The sequence below is a fragment of the Schistocerca piceifrons genome, chromosome 8 (assembly GCF_021461385.2).
Source record: "Schistocerca piceifrons isolate TAMUIC-IGC-003096 chromosome 8, iqSchPice1.1, whole genome shotgun sequence".
In the NCBI taxonomy this organism is placed as follows: Eukaryota; Metazoa; Arthropoda; class Insecta; order Orthoptera; family Acrididae; genus Schistocerca; species Schistocerca piceifrons.
In genome coordinates, this window is record NC_060145.1 from 11,384,974 (window position 1) to 11,406,777 (window position 21,804).

Below are 21,804 nucleotides of genomic sequence, written 5' to 3' on the forward strand. Positions count from 1 at the left end.
GCCTATTGGTGCTGTAGGTTAGAGTCCCAGGTATCTCACTCTGTAGTTGTTTGCAAGTAAGCAACACAGAGAGTTTTGCATGGTGGCCTAGACTCCAGAACCTTAAAAATAAGTGTTGTGCAGAGCAGCTGCGTAGTGCAGTGGTAAAGATACATTGCAAACATGCAGAAGGCTGTGGATTCTAGTCTTGACAGGATCTTTGACATTTTCTATTTTTAAATCTTTATTGAAATGGCTTCGATAATTATGTCTATTCAGTTAATTGATTTAAATTTAATTTTTGTGTTTCTATTACTTTGCCATGTCATTTTCATCATCCTATGCATTTTTATTAACTCATATTTTTTCTTCCTGTCATTCTTTTTTCATGTGAAATTTTGTGAATATAATTCTAATTATTAATCATTCCGCCCTGAGATGCTGGAGTTGTTGGTCTTGTATGCTTGCTTATGTGTGTGAATGGTGTGCTCCTCTCTTTACTAATGAGGGCTGTGGCCAAAACCTCTACGTGAGTGTCTTTTAATTGTGTGTCTGCAACTTGATGTGTCTTACTTACGGCAATCTGTATTTTCCTACAATTTTGATTCTAATTTTTTTTTATTTTTGTATTATTGTTTGGAAGCACCAATCTATCAGTTAAAGAAATAAAAGACAAAATAATCTGTTTATATTGGCTGTGTAATGGTGTCAAAAATGTATTTTTCATTATAATATGTACATTGTTTTTTGATTGTAACCACCTGACAGACATTTAAAACATAAATTAATGTTGTACTGTGAACAAAATAATAGCAGCTGTAGATTTGAACAAGAAAAGGGATTGTAAATAAAACTAACTCGAGTAAAATGAGGAATATAAACAATTACTGCAATAACTTGGACAAAAATATAAAATCATAAAACAGAGGAAATTACATCGAAGTTAGTATATAAAAATAATTCAGATCACAGAGATGAATATTCCAAATGAAAAAAGAACAATAGGAGGAGAAAAAATCATCTCTTGAAATACATTTTCATCGATTGCTCGCAGCCGAGAGCCCTGTGTGATGAATGGCTTCATGGTTTCAGAATGCTGTTCCCAAATCTGGGGACCTCCCCTTATAAGAGATTATACAAGCCATGGCAGTAAAGAGTCTTGCTCAAGGAACATAATATTTTTATTGCTATTGGCGGGTGTGCTTTCACAGAATGGTATTTTTCATTTCAGAGGTGTTCTGCAGTCATTGGTGGAGAAACACTTTCCAGCTCCTGATAGAAACCGCATCCATAGGCTGCTCGGGATTGATCCTCCGAAGAAAGAGAAGATAAGTGATAACGGTGATATTGATGCTGAACCTGGAGGTTCTAGTGGAGGGAAGAGGAAACCAGGTACTTTGATTAATTACGCCATACATGGAGACCTTGTTTTAAATGTCTAATTGAATCTGTACTCGGGGGGGGGGGGGGGGGGGGAGAGGTGGGGGGGGAAGGTGTATTACTTGCTCCTGTATAATTTGCATGCTTCTGTGAATTTTTTGTGATTATACAGATCTTTTTAGGTTTCTCTCACATTAGTTATTAATAAATGACAGAAGTGTCATTAATTAAATGAATTAAAGCCACAAGGAAAAAACTACTGTTTCTCATACAGAGTAAGGATTGTGTGAGGTATATAAAATTAAGAGGCTGGTTTAAAATTAACCTTTTTCGATTTGTGTTCTTCCTCAGAAGGCATCTGTAGTTTCTATTCCTTCTCTCTGGTCAACCCTTGCTCTACGTATAAAATGGTTGTCTTTCTTCATGCTTATCTTCCATTATCGAGTTGAAATTAATTAATATTGCCTGTGAAAATCAATGTTTATTAGGTTTGGTGGAGTTTACCAGAAATTCAGTTTCTTATTCATTAGATAGAAGCCATCAGTGGCATAAAATAAGTCTTACCTGAACTACCAATACATAAGAGCTATTGCTACCACTTAGCTGCCAAATGTACTTGAAAGTACTTTTCAAGAATCATGAAAACCGTGTTGGGTATCGCTGCTCAGTGGGAAAGCAATATGTATCAGATCCAAATATAAAGTAAATGTTGGATGTGGCTCAACTTTCTGTGATTCAGTTTTGCTTGGAAACAAATTCAAGCATAATTACTTGGTAAAGAGAGGCATATGCTGTTTCATAAAAAAGTTGTTTAACTCGTGACACAAAGGCTTTTAGACATAGACAAAATTCACAGAGCGCTCTGTGAAAGCATGCCTGTAAAGGCTCATCAAGTATTTGTATTTCAGAACGCCCAATTTTAGGTATTGTACAGTATTATTATGAACAAATGATGGTAAAGGTTCTGCTGCTGCGATACGTGTGATAAAGGGGGAGAGATTTTTGACAATTACAAGTATAGAGACAAATGAGCACTTACGTGGTGAAAAACACAGTAGTTTACTATTGTAAATACTGTTTATGGAAACATGATGACTGAAAATGATGATCATAGATTTTTTGCAGGATGCTGCTATGACAAAGTGTTCAGCTGCTTCTACAGGCCCCATAGTGCTGCAGTAACTATATAGTGTTAAGTATGGAGTGCTTTCATTTACATCTACACCTACATCTGCAATCTGCAAACCATTGTGAAGTGCATGGCAGGTTGTACCTGTTATTAGTGATTCTTCCTGTTCCATTCACATATGGAGTTTGTGGAGAATTATTGTTTCAGTGCTTCTGTGCATATTATAATTATTCTAATGTTATCCTTACAATTCCTCTAGAGTCATCATTTAAAAGCAGGTTTTTGAAACTTCGTTAGTAGACTTCTCTGTGACACTCTCTCAAGGGCCAAACAAACCTGTGACTATTCGTGCTGCCCTTCTCTGTGTACGTTCAATATCCACTGTTAGTCCTATTTGGTATGGATCACACATACTTGAGCGATATTCTAGAATGATTCACAAGAGTGATTTGTAAGCAATCTCATTTATAGATCGATTAGACTTCTCCAATATTCTACCAATAAACTGAAGTCTACCACCTATTTTCACTTAGAACAGAGCGAATTTGATCACTCCACTTCATATCCTTACAAAGTGTTGGACCCAGATATTTGTACAAGTTGCCCAATTCATAAAGGGAGGTAACCTCCATGGTATCCAGTCATTGTAAAGAAACTTCCAAAGAAACAGAGATTATGGCATAATAGATGTAAAACAAAGTGTAGAGCTACAGATAGAGAGATGCTGAATGAAACACATTAGGCTGTAAAGAGAGCAATGTGTGATGCCTTCAATGACTATCAAAGCAGAATATTGTCAAGCGATCTTTCATAGAACCTAAAGAAATTCTGGTCATATGTAACGGTTGTTAGTGGCACCGTAGTTAATGTCCAGTCCCTAGTGAATGAGGCAGGAACTGAAATAGAGGGTAGCAAAGCAAAAGCTGAAATGCTTAACTTTGTTTTCAAATGTTCCTTCACAAAGGGAAACCGATTGACCCAATTTAATCCTTGTACCACTGAAAAGATGTATAAAATAAGCATTAGTGTAAGTAGCGTCCAGAAACAGCTGAAATCATTAAAACTAAATAAAGCTCCAGGGCCCAGTGCAATCCCTGTCAGACTCGGTAATGAATTTGTGGCTGAGTTAGCCCCTTTTCCAAGTATAATCTATTGTAGATTCCTCAAACAAGAAGCTGTGACCACTTCTTGGAAAAAGGCACAGGTCACACCCGCCTACAACAAGGGTACTAGAAGTGATCCACAAAACCACTGTCCAATGTCCTTGACGTCAATTTGTTACAGAATCTAAGAACATATTCTGAGCTCAAACATAATGAGGTATCTTGAACAGAATGATCTCTTCATTGCTAACCAGCATGGATTCAGAGTATGTTGATCATGTGAAACCCAACTTGCACTTTTCTCACATAACATACTGAAAGCTTTGTATCAAGGCAGTCAGGTAGATGCTATATTCCTTGATTTCTGAAAAGCATTTGACTCAGTGCCACATCTATGTTTATTGTCAAAAGTACTGTAATAGGGTGTATCAAGCAAAATTTGTGACTGGATTGAGGACTTTTTGGTAGGAAGGATGCAGCATGTTCATCTTGGATGGAGAGTCATTGTCCGATGTAGAAGTAACTTCGGATGTGCCCCAGGAAAGGGTTTTGGCACCTTTGCTGTTCATGTTGTATGTTAATGACATTGCTGATATTGTTAATAGTAAAATCAGGCTTTTTACAGATGATGCAGTTATCTATAATGAAGTACTATCTGAAAGAAGCTGCATAAATATTTAGTCAGATATTTATAAGATTTCAAAGTGGTGCAGACATTGGCAACTTGCTTTAAATGTTCAGAAATGTCAAATTTTGCACTTCACAAAATGGAAAAATGTAGTATCCTATGACTATAATACCAGTGAGTCACTGTTAGAATCAGCCAGCTCATACAAACACCTGCGTGTAACACTTTATAGGGGTATAAAATGGAATGATTACATGGGTTCAGTTGTGGGTAAAGCAGGTGGTAGATTCCGGTTTATTGGTAGAATACTGGAAAGGTGCAGTCAAACTATAAAGGAATTGCTAAGAAATCACTTGTGCAACAGGTTCTAGAATATTGCTGAAGTGTGTGGGATACTGAATGTATACAGAGAAGGGCAGCACGAATGGTTGAAGGTTTGTTTAATCTGTGGGAGAGTGTCTCAGAGATACTGAAGGAGCTGAACTGGGAGACTCTTGAAGATAGGCATAAACTATCCTGTGAAAGTCTATTAACAAAATTTCAAGAACCAGCTGTAAATGATTAGTCTAAAAAAAAAAAATAACCCCCTATGCATTGCTCACATAGGGATTGTGAGGATAAGATTAGAATATAGAATAATCCCTGCCTGCACAGAGGCATTCAGTCAGTTATTCTGCCCACGATCCTACTTGAATGGAACAGGAAGAAACCCTAGTAACTGGTACAATGGGATGTACTATCTGCCATGGACCTCACAGTGGTTTTGTGGTAGGTGTATGTAGATGCAGATTCTGACTGTGACTCATTGATATTTTAGCAGTAGGGTACTAGGTTTTTTTCGTTTTGTAACTTGTCAATCTTTGCCTCACTTTGAAATCTTATCAAGATCTGACTGAATATCTAAGCAGCCTCTTTCAGACAGTACTTCATTATAGGTAACTGCATCATCTGCAAAAAGTGTAAGGTTACTATTAACAATGTCCGCAAGATCACTAATATACAGCGTGAACAGCAGGGGTCCCGACACACTTTCTGGGGTACACCCGTAGTTACTACTACACCTGACGATGACTCTCCATCCAAGATAACATGCTGCATCCTCCCTACCAATGTGATCAGACTTTTGACAGTAAGTGTAGGTGTGCTACTGAGTCAAATGCTTTTTTTGGAAATTAAGAAATACTGCGTGTACCTGATTACCTTGATCCAATGCTTTCAGTATGTCATGTGAGTTGGGTTTTACATGATCGATATTTTTGGACTGTGTGCTATTTGCCACGGAGGAGGTCATTCTGTTCAGGATACCTCATTATGTTTGAGCTCAGAATATTTTCTAAGATTGTACAACAAATTCATGTCAAAGATATTGAATGGTAGTTTTGTGAATCACTTCTAGTACCCCTCTTCTAGATGGGTGTTATCCGTGCCATTGTCCAAGAACTGGGCACAGGTTTTTGTTTGAGGCATCTATGATAGATTATAGTTAGAAGAGGGGCTATTTCAGCCACAAATTCAGTATAGAATCTGGTAGGGAATCAATCGGTCTCTGTATCTTTGTTCAATTTTAATAATTTCAGCTATTTCTCAGCACCACAGGCACTAATACTCTTTTCACTTATCTTTTTTGTGGTATGAGCATTAAATTGGGGCACCTGGATTTTCCTTTGTAAAGGAACATTTGAAAACGGGGGTAAGCATTTCAGCTTTTGCTTTGTCACAATCAATTTCAGTTCCTTTCTCATTCGTTAAGGACTGGAAAATAGCTTTGATGCCACTAACAGCCTTTACATATGACCAGAATTTCTTTGGGTTTTGTGAAATATAATTTGACGATGTTCTGCTATGGTAGTCATTGAAGGCTTCACACAATTCCCTCTTAATGGACAGACATGCTTTACTCAACATCTCTCTACATGTAGTCCTATGCTTCGTTTCACACTATTATGCTGTAATCTCTGTTTCTTTAGAAATTTCTTTTCAGTGACATTATGCCATGGAGGGTCCCTCCCATTATGATCTCTTCTGGGTACATATCTATCCAGTGCATGAGCAACTATTCTTTTAAACTTGAGCCATAGTTCCTCTACATGCTCCTGCCCTGTGCTGAAAGTTTTAGGTTTCTTATTGAGATATGACATTACTGATTTTTTATCTAGTTTACTTAACATAATGTATCTTTGTACTTGGTTTAGTTGTCCATTGTACTTTGGTAATCATTGTTGCCACAACCATGTTATGGTCAGTGATAACAGTTTCAGTGTAGACGTCCTCAAAGAGGTTTGTTGCCATTAGATCCAATATGTTTCCATCATGAGTGTGGTTTTGAACTAACTGTTGTAGGTAGTTTTCAGAGAAGACATTTAATCGTATTTCACAAGATGTCTTTATCACATCCATCACTAACAAAACTGCAATTGATGGTTAGGGATGATTAAAGCCTCCATCGATTATTAAAGTATGATAGGGGAACTTATGTACAAGTCCACAGCTCGTGGTCTCGCGGTCGCGTTCTCGCTTCCTGAGCACGGGGTCCCGGGTTTGATTCCCGGCAGGGTCAGGGATTTTCACCTACCTCGAGATGACTGGGTGTTTGTGTTGTCCTCATCATTTCATCATTATTCATGAAAATGGCGAGATTGCACTGAGCAAAGGTTGGGTATTTGTACGGGCGCTGATAACCGTGCAGTTGAGCGCCCCACAAACCAAACATCATCAATTATGTACAATTGAACTGAAGATTTCTCTAAAGCTTTTAGTTATATCAGGAGTCTGATGGCAGTAGAATGACCCAGTTAACATTTTATGCCAATCCCTGATACTATGTCTTACCCAAACAGTCTCGCATGCAGCTTCAATTTCTATCTCGGTGGATCTGAGTTTCTTGTCTACTGCGACAAATACACAACCTCCATTTTCTTAGCCTATTGTTTCATTCAGGTTTCAACCACCATTCTGTATCTAGTATTATGTGAGCTTCACTGCTTGTCATGAGCAGTTCAAACTCTGGCACTTAGTTGTGAATGCTTCGGAAGTTAACCACAAGGATTTTAGTACTCTTACCTGTGGGAGGCATTTCTTTGGATATTACGCCAATAGCTCTGGGTTTCTTACAGGTATCATTATCTGAATTGGATGGATTCACCTAATTAAAAAAAAAAAACAACCCTGTGTGCACATCACACAGTCAGCTATCCACTACCAGGATAGCAGCCTCTAATGTGTAGTGCATATCTGACCCATTTAGGGACACTGTACTGTTCTAAACCTTATATTGCGAGTTCAGGAAGTCACAGGCTAACTTGTCGCAGTACTTTCAAAGTCTCTTGTTCAGACCTTCCACTTGACTCTGAACCAAGGGGCCATGATCGGTTCTGGTAATAGTGCTGAAAATTGTGAGCTTCATTGAAATTTGGTGTGCAAGGCTGGTGTTCTCAACAATCTCTACCAGTCACTGGAATGATCCAAGCATGACCTTGGAGAACAGATGACAGGCATAATTTGTTCCAATGTGTGCCACGATCTGCAGCTCCTTGCACCCTTTTCCCTCAGCCGCTGCTGGAATAGCTTCTTCAACATGTCGAATGAGGCCCCTAGGCATACACGTTGAGTTCACTTGTTGTTCCTGTCCCTTGCTGCCATTTCCCCGAGGGGTACCATCATTCATCGTATGTTTGAATTGCCAACAGTGTTTGTGTTGTCCTCATCATTCCATCATTATTCATGAAAATGGCGAGATTGGACTGAGCAAAGGTTGGGTATTTGTACGGGCGCTGATAACTGCGCAGTTGAGCGCCCCACAAGCCAAACATCATCATCATCATCATCATCATTACGTACAATTGACCTGAAGTTTTCTCTAAAGTTTTTGGTTATATCAGGAGTCTGATGGGCAGTAGACTGACCCTACCCTTTTGCATTTGCCTCCTCTTGACACTGGAGAAAACAGGTTTCCCCAAAACAGGTGAAGTGAGTCCCTCTGGCTCTGTTTCAGTTAAAGACAGCACCTTGAACTAGTTGGTTAGGTGGATCGATATAACACCCTGAGACCTCCCTGGTCCCTGTTAACACACTACTGAGTGCCTAGATCTGCCATTCAAACGCCACTCACAGTCAAGTGGATAAGTAATGACAGATCCCATATTTTCTGCTGAGTAGACAAGATCCACAGAAGAGGATAGTACTTGAGATACCCTTGGTACCAGTACCACAGCTACATGACTCTCAGGACCTCTTCAACACACTGATTCACAGCTTTAACAGTAGTGAGAGTGATTTCTAGCTGCTTATGAATGTCAAACAACTCATTCCGTGTTCATTGAGGCTACATTTTGCCCACACAAAATGCGATTTCTATCAAGGCACCAGAAAAACCTGTGCTAAAAACCCAAACTTTTTGATGTTAATTGTAGTTATTAGCAAATTTAAAGAAATATAAATAAAATATACACCTCTTTAAGGGAAACCTAGATGTGACACGATATGTTAACTAGATTATCTGCTAAAGTAGCAAAATCACAAAGCTGATGTACCAAATTATATTAGCTCTAGACACTGGTAACTTCGAAAATTCTCAAAAATGCCAGTTTATCTGCTTTGATGAACGATGAGATTCAGGGTGATGTATTCTTTGGCAGTAACAGTGAACCACAAATGCTCATTTGCTATGAAATAAGTTATCCAGAATCACTCACACCCGTAACCTACAACAGTATACTTTTATAAATGTCCAAAAATTCTCAGAAATAAGCTATTTCTCGTGTAACTATACAGTGAAATTAGAGAATGTTTGTTTTTATTGAAGATAGGCCTACTGGTCTCAAAAATTGTGAAAAAGCACAAGTAAGTTTCAATCAACAATTGACGATACCAGTAGGAGTTTGTTGTACAACATGTGAAATGTGCTCTCTTAAATATTTGTGGTAGCGTGTGGCAAGAATAATTGTTTATATGCCTCCATGAAAGCTGCAAGTAATTGAATCACATTCATGATTGACGTGGGAGTGGAGCATAAGCAGCTGAGTATTACCGTATTTACTTGAATCTAAGCCGCACTTGAATCTAAGCCGCACCTGGAAAATGAGACTTGAAATCAAGGAAAAAAAAATTTCCCGAATCTAAGCTGCACCTGAAATTTGAGACTTGAAATTCAAGGGGGGAGAAAAGTTTTAGGCCGCACCTCCAAATCGAAACAAAGTTGGTCCATTGTAATATGAGACACAATTTAGGTTGAATGAATGACGATACAGCTACAGTAGTTTGGTTCAAGTCGTAAGCTTAGCAGTTAAGCTGTACCAGGTAGCCATTGCTATGCGTCAGGCACTCCGTCCGTATTTATACTGGTACCCTTCCTTTTTCATGTGCTTCGTCTGGTTTGAATGGATTGCTTATTTTTCTTTGATCTGATAAGTGCCGTTCTCTTTGTTATAGGTGGTTACGTGACTCTAAACTGAAAATGCATTACTGTACTGTGTCATGCACTGTTTGTTGCATTCTGATAACGAGTGTTTAGGGCCTGTCGCCGCTCGCGGCATGGCTTGCTTTTGTGCACGCTACCGCCTCTTACAATTTTTTTTTAAAAAAAGGAGAGGAATTGTCTCATTAGAGAAACAATGGCAAAAGACTGCTATTTGTTGTTATTACACTGCTGCTTTCTTTGATAATGATCAACAAGAACGAAATAATAGACTGCGTATGATAGAAGATGTTCTGAACAAGAGTTTAGTGAAAATTTCTCTCCGTTTAAAAATCTTTGCAGATGCCTCTTTAGTACATAACATTCTGCACAGAAATTAGAGTCATCTTAGATTTAAAAATCTAGTCAATTGCTGTGCTTCATTTCTGACTGTATCACTATTAGGCATAAGAATAATACGAATATAAACATGACATGATATGTATATTCTCCCACGTTTGCTGTTGTCTCACTCTAGTTTTGTAGTTTATTAGGCAGACAGGATTTAAATGAGATAGCAGCACACATGAAAGAATACATGGCAAAATGTTTATATTCGTGTTATTCTTATGGTGAAGAGAATACTGCATGTGATTCACAATTCATAAAAGTTACCATTAGCAACCATTTCTTCTCACAGGTAGGAAAAAATTCAGAACATAGAGTTGGCCATATTGACAAACATCCCAAACAGTCTTGCCAGTCGGATTTTCGTAGTACATTGAAATGCTGCTACATTCGAAGATGATCAATTCTGAGTTTGTATTTACTTCGTTGGATAATGTATGAAAATGCAGTAGTTGAAACTCGGGGTGGAGAGAAAAGCTCGTCTTCCACCTTTTTTAATTTATTTACTGACGCAGAGGTTTTGGCGCCAGTATTTATTTTTGTGCCTGCCAAGCATGCCTGCCTGTGTAGCGCTACATATATTCGATGGCAGAAGTTTGTTGTGGCGGCACCTACCAACATTTTTCAGAACTTCTGCTTATTTTGCACTCGAATCTAAGCGGCAGGCGGTTTTTTGGATTGCAAAAACCAGAAAAAAAGTGCGGCTTGGATTCGAGTAAATACGGTATTCTAAAGGTACTCACAGAAAATTGTTTCTTGAAATACTGTAAGATATTTTTTACAATACGGTCTTTAGTATGGAAAGGGGCTGCGATTGTTGTATGCGGATGCGAGCCGAGTTGATGGCACTTCGCTCTCAGCTTCAAGTTGTGATGGCTTCGAGGTTGAGGTTGACAGGATGGGCACCACTGTTGTGGGCCAGGCGTGGGGATACAACGGACATCCAGCACGTCCGAGTCCTCCGATTGGTCCTCACTGGTGCCCATCGGTTACTACTCACACTGAGGTTGGCCTCTCACATGCGGTCGAGTGGGAGGTTGCCCTGGGGCGAAGCAGGCGGCGAATGACTTCCCAGGTGGCCACACGTAAGGCCTCCCCAGTTTGTCTGACAAACAGGTTGCAGGTGCTGTCTGTGGCTGACACTGTCGTTGAGCCTGATGCTGTCGTCTGTCCTGTTCTAGAGGAAACCACTCAGCCTGCAAGATCCAGGCAATCATAGAAGGTTGGATTATTGGTAGTTGGGAGCTCCAACATTAGGCGCATTATGGGCCCCCTTAGGGACTTGGCTGACAAGAAGGGAAAGAAAACCAATGTGCACTCTGTATGCATACCAGGTGGAGTAATTCCAGATGTGGAATGGTCCTCCAGGATGCCATGAAGAGCACAGGGTGCAGCCAACTGCAGGTAGTTGCTTACGTCGGTACCAATGATATGTGTCACTTTGGATCAGAAGAGATTCTCTCTGGTTTCGAGCAGCTAACGGAAGTGGTAAAGGCTGCCAGTCTTGCTTGCAAGACGAAAACAAAGCTGACCATTTTGCAGCATAGTCAACAGGACCGACTGCGGACCTCTGGTACAGATCTGAGTGGAGGGTCTGAATCAGAGGTTCAGATGGTTCTGCAACAGTGTAGGCAGCAGATTCCTCGACTTGCGCCAAAGGGTGGTTGGCTTTCAGGTTCCGCTGAATGAGTGAGGTGTCCAATATATGCAGGAGGTGGCTACACGGGTAGCAGGGGCTGTGTGGCATGGACTGGATGGCTTTTTAGGTTAGAGCAGAGGTTCCCAAACTTTTGTTTGTCACGCCCCCCTTCTGCCGAAAAGAAAACTTCTGTGGCCCCCCTCCCCTAAAAAAAATATAGAGATTTTTGTTAATTATCAAGCAACTATTGAAAAATTTGTGATAGTGATGTCATGTAACATGGTGGACTGTTAATGTATTGACTCGCAGTTATTACGTCATCAGTCTAGAAGCCACTCCTAAAGTAAAAAAAGTCCTTGGTAAACAAGGAAAAACATTTGCGACCTTTGCAGATTAGTGGATGTGGGCCATTATTTTAAGTTGTGTGTAGCTTATTAATTTCACTCATTATCAAAAATTGTCACTCAGTCACGGTGTTAACGAATATCACTGATTTGTACGCCTATAGCGCTCCCCATTGTCATTGCGCATAGGTTGGCATTTATGTCAACAACGACAGTTATTGAATGGCGACAAAGGCCCAGTTCCCAGAACCAGACAAAAAATAAAAAATAAGTTTTACGAAATAATCGTGCAGACTACACAGAACTTTAAAAATTGTGAATAAAACAACTTCCTTGCCTTGATTACATTCCCTTGCTGCACACCATTTCTTCACCAGTATACGATTTTAGGACTACTCTTCGCTTGCCATATCTAGGATAAACTTTCGCTGTGTCTTCATCCAGAAGAAATACTATTATTAGTTGAAATAACATACCGCACGGAATATCAGAATCCATAAGGATCACACGCAGTATTTATATTTAAATCAGATTCACTATGTTTATTTTATTTTGTTTCTTCAAAATAGTTTTTTTATAATTTTACAGTATTACCTACATGTAAGGATAGTTAGGAGGAAAATAACAAGTTCTCTTATAATTTGACGTATTTATTATAAAAATATTATTTCCACACACAAATGGTAAGAAACAAACAAATAAATCCATGTGAAGCATGAGCTTGCATATTTTTAACAAGATTTTGAATTCTTGGCTGAATAGTAGAAACTGAGTTTACTTATAAGCTTATTTTTTATCGCCACTACTGCTGAAAATGCTCTTTCGCACAAATAAGTGCTTGAAAATGGTAAATACAGTTTCAGTGCTTGTTCTGCTGTGCTGGGATACTCCGTGAGATATTTCACCCAAAATAAAGGCTTATCCATCTTCTCAATGTCATACTTCACTGCAGAATCATTTTTTATTTCTAAGACTTCCTCTCGTAGTCTGTCTGGCAACACATCCACGTCAATGTGAAATGGATCCGTCGCTAACCTATAATAAATTTTATCATCACAACTGTTAGGGAAGTATCGTTCGAATTCATCAATGAGGTGCTGCAAATGGTTTGATATTTTACTCTTAGTAGCAGTATCCTTAGAATCGTTTTGAAATCGGGCTTCTTCCAGGATTTCAAACAATCTGGGAAAGCAGTAATAATTGCAGGCTAAAACTTTACGTTTCCATAGTTACAACTTATCAGTAAACGCTTTGACAGCAACCCGATGAAAAATTATGTTTGACTTTCCACCTTGTAATTTCAAATTAATGTGTTTAAATATTCGAAAATATCTGACAGATAAGCCAATGCAACATGAACACCGGGCGTTCTAAATTCCACATACAATTCAGTTTGTTTGTTATTTTCCAAAAACTGAATCACTTCGTCTCGAAGTTCAAATAATCTTCCTAGCATATTTCCTTTTGAGAGCCAGCGTACTTCTGTATGAAATAAAAGTGTTTTATACTCTGCTCCCAAGTCTTCACAAAGAGCCGTAAATAACCTGGAATTTAACGCACTCTTTTTAATATGATTCACGATTTTGATGCACAATTTCAAGACATTATTGAGTTCCTTTGGAAGTGTCATAGCTGCCAATGCTTGACGGTGTATTACACAGTGCACAGCAGTAACACTAGGTTTTTTTTTTCTCTGACCATCTGCACGAATCCTGAGCAACATCCAAGCATTGATGGGGCGCCGTCTGTGCATACGCCAATCAGTTTCTGCCATGATAACTCATTTTTACAAAAGAATTCAGAGACGGCTGCCATTATATGAATTGCTTCTGAAGTTGTCTTTAACTCTGTATAAAACAGCAACTCTTCTTTAATCGGTTCATTTTCTATATAGCGAACAAAAGTTAGCAGTTAACAACAATTCGCATCATCGGTACTCTCGTCTGACTGTATTGCAAAAAACTGCTATTGTTTGACGGCCGTAACTAATTGATTTTGTATGTCTTCGTCCATATCATCAATCCGACATTTCACAGTATTGTCAGAAAGCGGTTTGTGAAAATTTTTGTTTACTTTCTGACACAAGAACAATATCAGCAGCTTTCAACAAACAGGGTTTGACTAGTGTCTCTCCGATAATATGACTTTTCTTGGTCCTTGAAATAAGTAGCGAACTCATACGAGGCTTCCAGTACCTTTTCTGATGTCTGAGCGAAGGATCCAGCAGTGTCCAACTTCATTCGTTTCAAATTATCACATTTTGCAGCAAAAAATTCCTTTGGCTTCTCTTTCAATGCACCATGCTTTGCCCACAAATGGCGTTCCAGACGAGAAGGTCTCATGGAATCATTGCTCAATACCTCATAGCAAATAACACATTGCGGCTGGTCAACAGCATTTTCTTGTATTGAGGCAAAACCGTATTAGATATAATCATCATTACATTTACGTTTTTTCACGACACTCATGGTGAAGTAAAAAGAAAACAAGAAGTTAACAGTATAATTTCGCACTAACACTGATTTTACTGAGGCACAACTGTGAAAGATTCAACGTGATTTCAGCAAAATCCAATACATCAGATGTGTCAACAACTGCAAGCAACCAACTGAAATAAAGGAAAGCTACTGTCGTCTGTCGGCACCTCAGATGACTGCCTGTGAGGAGAGGGGCGAGAAACGGGGAAGCCCAGCCGCAGCGCAGGTAGTCAGTGCACTGTCTGTCTGCGACCTGGTGGCCGAGCAGGGCTCTTCCTGGGAGAGACGGGCTTTTCATGGATTAGGGCGGAAACAGCCCACAGGCACCCTAAGAATTTGCTACCTGTTCTGCAGTGCTGTTCTGAGCAGTGCAGCCTGGGGTTTTATGCGAAAATCGTTTTCATGCCCCTATCTTTCATTACTTATAAACGAAATGTTATAAGTTTTGAGGGAACATCAATGAATTGGCTGTCAAATTTCACAGTAATTAAGTAAGGTCATGGATACACCTCACACACCGCTGGAAACTGTGCACAGTGCCAAGCAGTTATCTCTGTACTCGTACCAAAAGAAGCCATTGTCGCAGAAAAGAACGTACACTAATTTCAAATGAAATTATGCCGTATTTCAAAAAGGCAAAAGAAAAATAACTGTTTTGTCGGATAAGTAATCCGAATGAAAGAGCTGTAGTACTGACCGTAAAAAAAAAAAAAAAAAAAAAAAAAAGTGGCCTCACTAATGGACTTCATTGTCTACCTAGCTGGGTTATGTTTCATTGTTAGCAGTCACGACAATGTTTCCAGAACAGCGTGAAGTACTTTGCTCAGAACGAACACTTGTACTAGTTTCGCATTAACGTCGTGCACATTTTTCTGGTGACAAAGGGCAAAACCCTGGCGTCCAAATTACGAACCCGCCAGTTCATTTGAAGCGTATACAATCTATTAAAGTCATTGTAATCGCATCACATGGGGATCTGCCGGTTGACAGGGTAATAAAACGGCATTTTTGCAGTTACGCAGTATAAGTGATTATTACTCTGATGAACATAGTGTACTACGGCTAAAAGTTATAACATGATTACGTTCAGTTCATTTGTACAAATGTACGGAGTAGTTAATACCTGACTTTTCTGTTTTCCAGTTGTCAGAAGTAAGTTGTTTACAAATCTGATATATTAGAATTAACGCATATCGCCTTCGTAATTTTGAGAGTTTCTGTGTGTGACATTCTAAACGTGATCTTCAAAAGCTGTATGTTCTAGGATAGGTTATTGAGATAGGATTGCGGGAAGTGGGACGCCAAACGATTGCATTTAGCACCATAATCTATCATTAATACCTGCACATTCATTTTTATTAAAATATCAATATTAAAAAGAAATATCAGGTTTATACCGCTAACTCCACCCGCGCCCCCCTTGCAACATCATCACGCCCCCCCCCCCCCCCCCCCGGGGGGTTGCGTGCCCCCCAGTTTGGGAACCCATGGGTTAGAGGGTCTCAGGGAAAACACAAGAAGGGCTTCAGTCACAAAGGGTGCAGGCCAAACACAGGAAGAACATAGATACAGCAACCATTGGTGTAACAGTTATAAATTGTCGTAGCTGTGTTGGGAAAGTACCAGAGCTCCAAGTGCTAATAGAAAGCACTGAAAGCTGGCTAAAGCCGAATATATGTTCAGCCGAAATTTTTGCGAAGAACCTAACGGTGTTCAGAAAGGGTAGGCTAAACATGGTTGGCAGTGGCGTGTTTGTTGCTGTTAGAAGTAGTCTAACTTGTCGCAGAATTGAAGTAGATACTTAGTGTGAGTTAGTATGTGCAGAGGTCATTGTTGGTAACTGGAATAAAATAATAATAGAATCCTTTTACCAACCTCCCAATTCAGATGATACAGTTGCTGAAAGGTTCAAAGAAAACTTGAGTTTGATTTCAAACACTTATCCTATTCATACGATAATAGTTGGTGGTGACTTTAATTAACCTTCGATATGTTGGCGAAAATACATCTTTAATTCTGGAGGCACACATAAAATATCATCCAAAATTGTGCGAAACGCATTCTCTGAAAATTATTTCGAGCAGTTAGTTCATGAGCCCACGCGAATAGTAAACAGTTGTGAAAACACACTTGACCTCTTATCAACAAATAATCCTGAGTTAATAACGAGCATCAAAACCGATACAGGGTTTAGTGAACACAGGGTTGTTGTAGCGAGATTGAACATTGCAATCCCCAAATCCTCGAAAAATAAGTGAAAAATATACTTACTCAAAAAAGCAGACAAAAATTCACTTGAAGCCTTCCTAAAAGACAACCTCCACTCATTGCAAATTAACAATATATGTGTAGACGAAATGTAGCCTGAATTCAAAGAAATAGTATCAGCAGCAATTGAGAGATTTATACCAAATAAATTAACAAACGACAGAGCTGATACTCCTTGGTACACAAAACAGGTTTGAACACTGTTGCAGAAACAACGAAACAAACATGCCAAATTTAGACGCCAAATCCCCAAGACTGGCAATCTTTTACAGAAGCTTGAAATTTAGTGCAGACTTCAATGTGAGATGCTTATGACAGTTTCCACAACGAAACTTTGTCTTAAAACCTGGGAGAAAGGCCAAAGAGAGTCTGGTCATATGTGAAGTCTGTTAGCGACAAGAAACAGTCAGTGCCTTTTCTGCACGATAGCAATGGAGATACTATCAGAGACAGTGCTGCCAAAGCAGATTTACTACACAGTTACTACACATAGCCTTCCGAAATGCCTTCACAGAAGAAGACGAAGTAAATATTCCAGAATTCGAATCGAGAACAGCTGCCAACATGAGTAACGTAGAAGTAAATATCCTCGGAGTAGTGAAGCAACTTAAATCACTTAATGAAAGCAAGTCTTGTGGTCCAGACTGTATACCAATAAGGGTCCTTTCGGAGTATGCTGATGCATTGGCTCCATATTTAACAATCGCATAAAACCGTTCGTTTGACGAAAGATGTGCACCCAAAGACTGGAAAGTTGCACAGGTCACACCAGTATTCAAGAAAGGTATTAGGAGTAATCCACTAAATTACAGGCCCATATCGTTAATGTCGATAAGCAGAAAGATTTTGGAACATATATTGTGTTCAAACATTATGAATTACCTCGAAGAAAACTGTCTATTGACACACAGTCAACATGGGTTTAGAAAACATCGTTCCTGTGAAACACAACTAGCTCTTTATTCACATGAAGTGTTGTGTGCTATTGACAAGGGATTTCAGATCGATTCCATATTTCTGGATTTCCGGAAGGCTTTTGACACTGTACCACACAAGCGGCTTGTAGTGAAGTTGCGTGCTTATGGAATATCATCTCAATTATGTGACTGGATTTGTGATTTCCTGTCAGAGGGGTCACAGTGTGTAGTAATTGACGGAAAGTCATCGAGTAAAACAGAAGTGATTTCTGGTGTTCCCCGAGGTAGTGTTATAGGCCCTTGGGTGTTCCGTATCTATATAAACTATTTTGGAGACAATCTGAGCAGCCGTCTTAGGCTGTTTGCAGAGGACGCTGTTGTTTGTTGACTAATAAAGTCATCAGAAGATCAAAACAAATTGCAAAACGATTAAGAAAAGCAGATTGCAAAACGATTTAGAAAAGGTATCTGAATTATGCGAAAATTGGCAGTTGACCCTAAGTAACCAAAAGTGTGATGTCAATCCATATGAGTGCTAAAAGGAATTTGTTAAAACTTCGGTTACACGATAAATCAGTCTAATCTAAAAGTCGTAAAGTCAACTAAATACCTAGGTATTACAATTACGAACAACTTAAATTGGAAGGAACACAAAGAAAATGTTGTGGCAGAGGCTAACCAAAGACTGCGTTTTATTGGCAGGACACTTGGAAAATGTAACAGATCTACTAAGGAGACTTCCTACACTACGTTTTGTAACGTGCGCATTGGGCACACAATATTTCTTAAAGCCTGTACTATGGTAAGTGAACGGGCTTCACCTTTTGAGAAAGGATCTTCGTATAGATATCGACCGCGTGTACCTGAACGGTGGCAAATCAGACTTACACCCACTCTGTAATAACAATGATCCGTCAAGCAAGTTCGAAATGCAATTGTACGTCAGTGTGTACCAAAAGCAACACTGAAGATGCTACCAATTTGATGATAATACGGTCGCCAGCCTAATTAGGCATTAACTGAGTTTCTTCCCTGTACAAGTTGATGTATATTCATGCAAAACAACAAGTAGTAACACTGCATAATATAGTAGAATTTTAGAACCAGAATATCTATTGAACTGATAGTTTCACGTTCTGTACTGATATGAAAAAAATCATGAATACATAACACTGCACTATAATGTATACTACAGGGCTCTATACTGTCTATTGATCTGATTAAAATAGGGCATAGGTTACCCTAGGAATAGCACTTTCGAGCCACACACAAAATGTCAATTTTGATAAAGATAAAACACTGATAAATTTTGACTTATATATTGACTTTAACTTTTGCTGGTCAAACCAATGTGGAACACTTCAGAATTCAAATGAATAAAAAGGGGGGGGGGACCCTGAAACTGTTATGATCACTGTACAGGGTGATTCAAAAAGAATACCACAACTTTAGTAATTGAAAACTCTGGAATGACAAAAGGCAGAGCTAAGCTCGGCGAATTAAGGGAGCTATAAAGTTTCATTTAGTTGTACATTTGTTCGCTTGAGGCGCTGTTGACTAGGCGTCAGCGTCAGTTGATGGTAAGATGGCGACCGCTCAACAGAAAGCGTTTTGTGTTATTCAGTACGGCAGAAGTGAATCGACGACAGTTGTTCAGCATGCATTTCGAACGAAGTATGGTGTTAAACCTCCTGATAGGTGGTGTATTAAACATTGGTATAAACAGTTTACAGAGAATGGGTGTTTGTGCAAAGGGAAAAGTTCTGGACGGCCGAGAACGAGTGATGAAAATGTAGCACGCATCCAGCAAGCATTTGTTCGCAGCAGCCCAGGAAAATCGACTCGCAGAGCTAGCAGAGAGTTGCAAATTCCACAATCAACTGTATGGAGAGTCCTACGAAAAAGGTTAGTTATGAAACCTTATCGTCTGAAATTGGTTCAAGCACTGTCTGCAGCTGATAAGATTAAAAGAATCGATTTCTGTGATTTTATCCTTGCTCAAATGGAAACAGATGAATCTTTTGTTTCAAAGATTGTGTTTAGTGATGAAGCAACTTTCCACACTAACGGGAAAGTCAACCGTCACAATGTCTGTATATGGGGCACTGAGAATCCGCGGGAAACAACTCAGTATGAATGTGACTCACCTAAGGTGAACATTTTCTGTGCCATTTCAGCCAATAAAGTTTTTGGTCCCTTTTTCTTAGAAGGTGCTACTGTAACTGGACTACAGTATCTGGAGATGTTAGAGAAATGGCTGTTCCCTCAGCTCGAACAAGAAGCACAACAATTCGTATTTCAGCAGGATGGAGCGCCACCACATTGGCACTTATCTGTCCGTAACTACCTGAACGTCAACTACCCGAGGCGATGGATCGGCCGCCAGGCAGCCCGTGACAGAACACTTCATCACTGGCCTCCAAGAAGCCCTGATCTTACCCCCTGCGATTTTTTCTTATGGGGGTATGTTAAGGATATTGTGTTTCGGCCACCTCTCCCAGCCACCATTGATGATTTGAAACGAGAAATAACAGCAGCTATCCAAACTGTTACGCCTGATATGCTACAGAGAGTGTGGAACGAGTTGGAGTATCGGGTTGATATTGCTCGAGTGTCTGGAGGGGGCCATATTGAACATCTCTGAACTTGTTTTTGAGTGAAAAAAAAAAAAAAAAACCTTTTTAAATACTCTTTGTAATGATGTATAACAGAAGGTTATATTATGTTTCTTTCATTAAATACACATTTTTAAAGTTGTGGTATTCTTTTTGAATCACCCTGTATTAAAAAAATTGATTACTGAAATTATCATGCGGTCAAGATTTCCAGTATATGAGTTACTACCTTTTTATCTTATTTACTTCTCATTTAGATACCTTTATATCTGTCTCGAAATAATTAAACTTCATTACTATATCAATATTAAAGTTATCTTTCAACTTCGTTAGACCTTCGTTATTCATTTACTGGTTCATTAACAAAACAGTTCTTTAAACACCATTGTAACATAACTAGGTCTGCAAGTAATTATTATTAACACAAAATTTAATTTTTCATTTCGGGACACTCGGATTGCACAACATTTGGAAAGGACCCTGCCTAGGTTAGTTGTGAGGATAATTAAATGAGGGGAAAGTTCTGGTAAAATTTAGGTTATTATTGAACAGTTCACTCTATGGTCCATACGCATACAGTACTAAAAGTTTCAACCTGCTTGTATCGATGCGGCGGTTGGCATGCAGCGAGATGGCGAGGCACAGAGCACACATACAACCACAGCTATGGCTCTTGACGTATCGGCACTTTAATTCTTCTTAGCGTCGCAATACTTTTCCATTTAGTGCCTATGGAATATTGCCATGCTGTATGGGCGTTGGAACAGCATACCCGAGGCTCAGTGAAACTACGTCTTCCAGGAGAGCCTCCTCACTCCAGAACGTGTTGCTCAGACCAATGCCAAACTCCAACTACCGCTGAACCCATTGTGCCGTGCAGTGCCCGCGTGCATTTTCCCGCGCTCCCCTGCCATCCACCTTTTACCGCTCCCTTACAGACAGGGTATTCACCCGAGGTTTTGCATTCTACATATCCTAACACATTGCCTACGTATGGACCAAACGCACAGTTACAATTTTAAACATCTTACAACAGTTTCAACGTTTCTTACGTTTCAATTCTGTTACAATATTGCTTGATATTTGACATAAACATTAATATTCACATTGAAACTCGTTTACAGTTTTCTTAACACAATGACATGAAACAAAAAAGAAATGAAATCAGAACATCAATTACACTAGTTTATCGAAAAATCAGATGGAAAAAATATTTACTTATATGTACAATAGTACAGCGTCTTTGTTGTTGTCCATCCTCTTTTAGAATACTGCTGCGTGGTGTGGGATCCGTACCAGATAGGACTGACGGAGTACATTGAAAAAGTTCAGAGAAGGGCAGCACTTTCTGTATTATCACAAAATATGGGAGAGTGTGTCACAGAAACGATACACGATTTGGGCTGGACATCATTAAAAGAAAGGCATTTTCCATTGCGATGGAATCTTCTCACGAAATTCCATTCACCAACTTTCTTCTTCGAATGTGAAAATATTTTATCGACATCGACCTACATAGGGAGAA

At 39.3% G+C, this 21,804-nt stretch overlaps 1 protein-coding gene across 2 annotated transcripts in view; it reads left to right on the forward strand.

Moving 5' to 3' along the window:
* LOC124711125 (protein strawberry notch) overlaps positions 1–21,804 on the forward strand; it is a 265,197-nt gene that overhangs the window by 129,337 nt on the left and 114,056 nt on the right. For both annotated transcript variants that reach the window (XM_047241011.1, XM_047241013.1), the window contains one exon: positions 1,211–1,371. In XM_047241011.1, the coding sequence (XP_047096967.1) occupies positions 1,211–1,371 (161 nt within the window). The remainder of the gene's footprint in view (positions 1–1,210; positions 1,372–21,804) is intronic.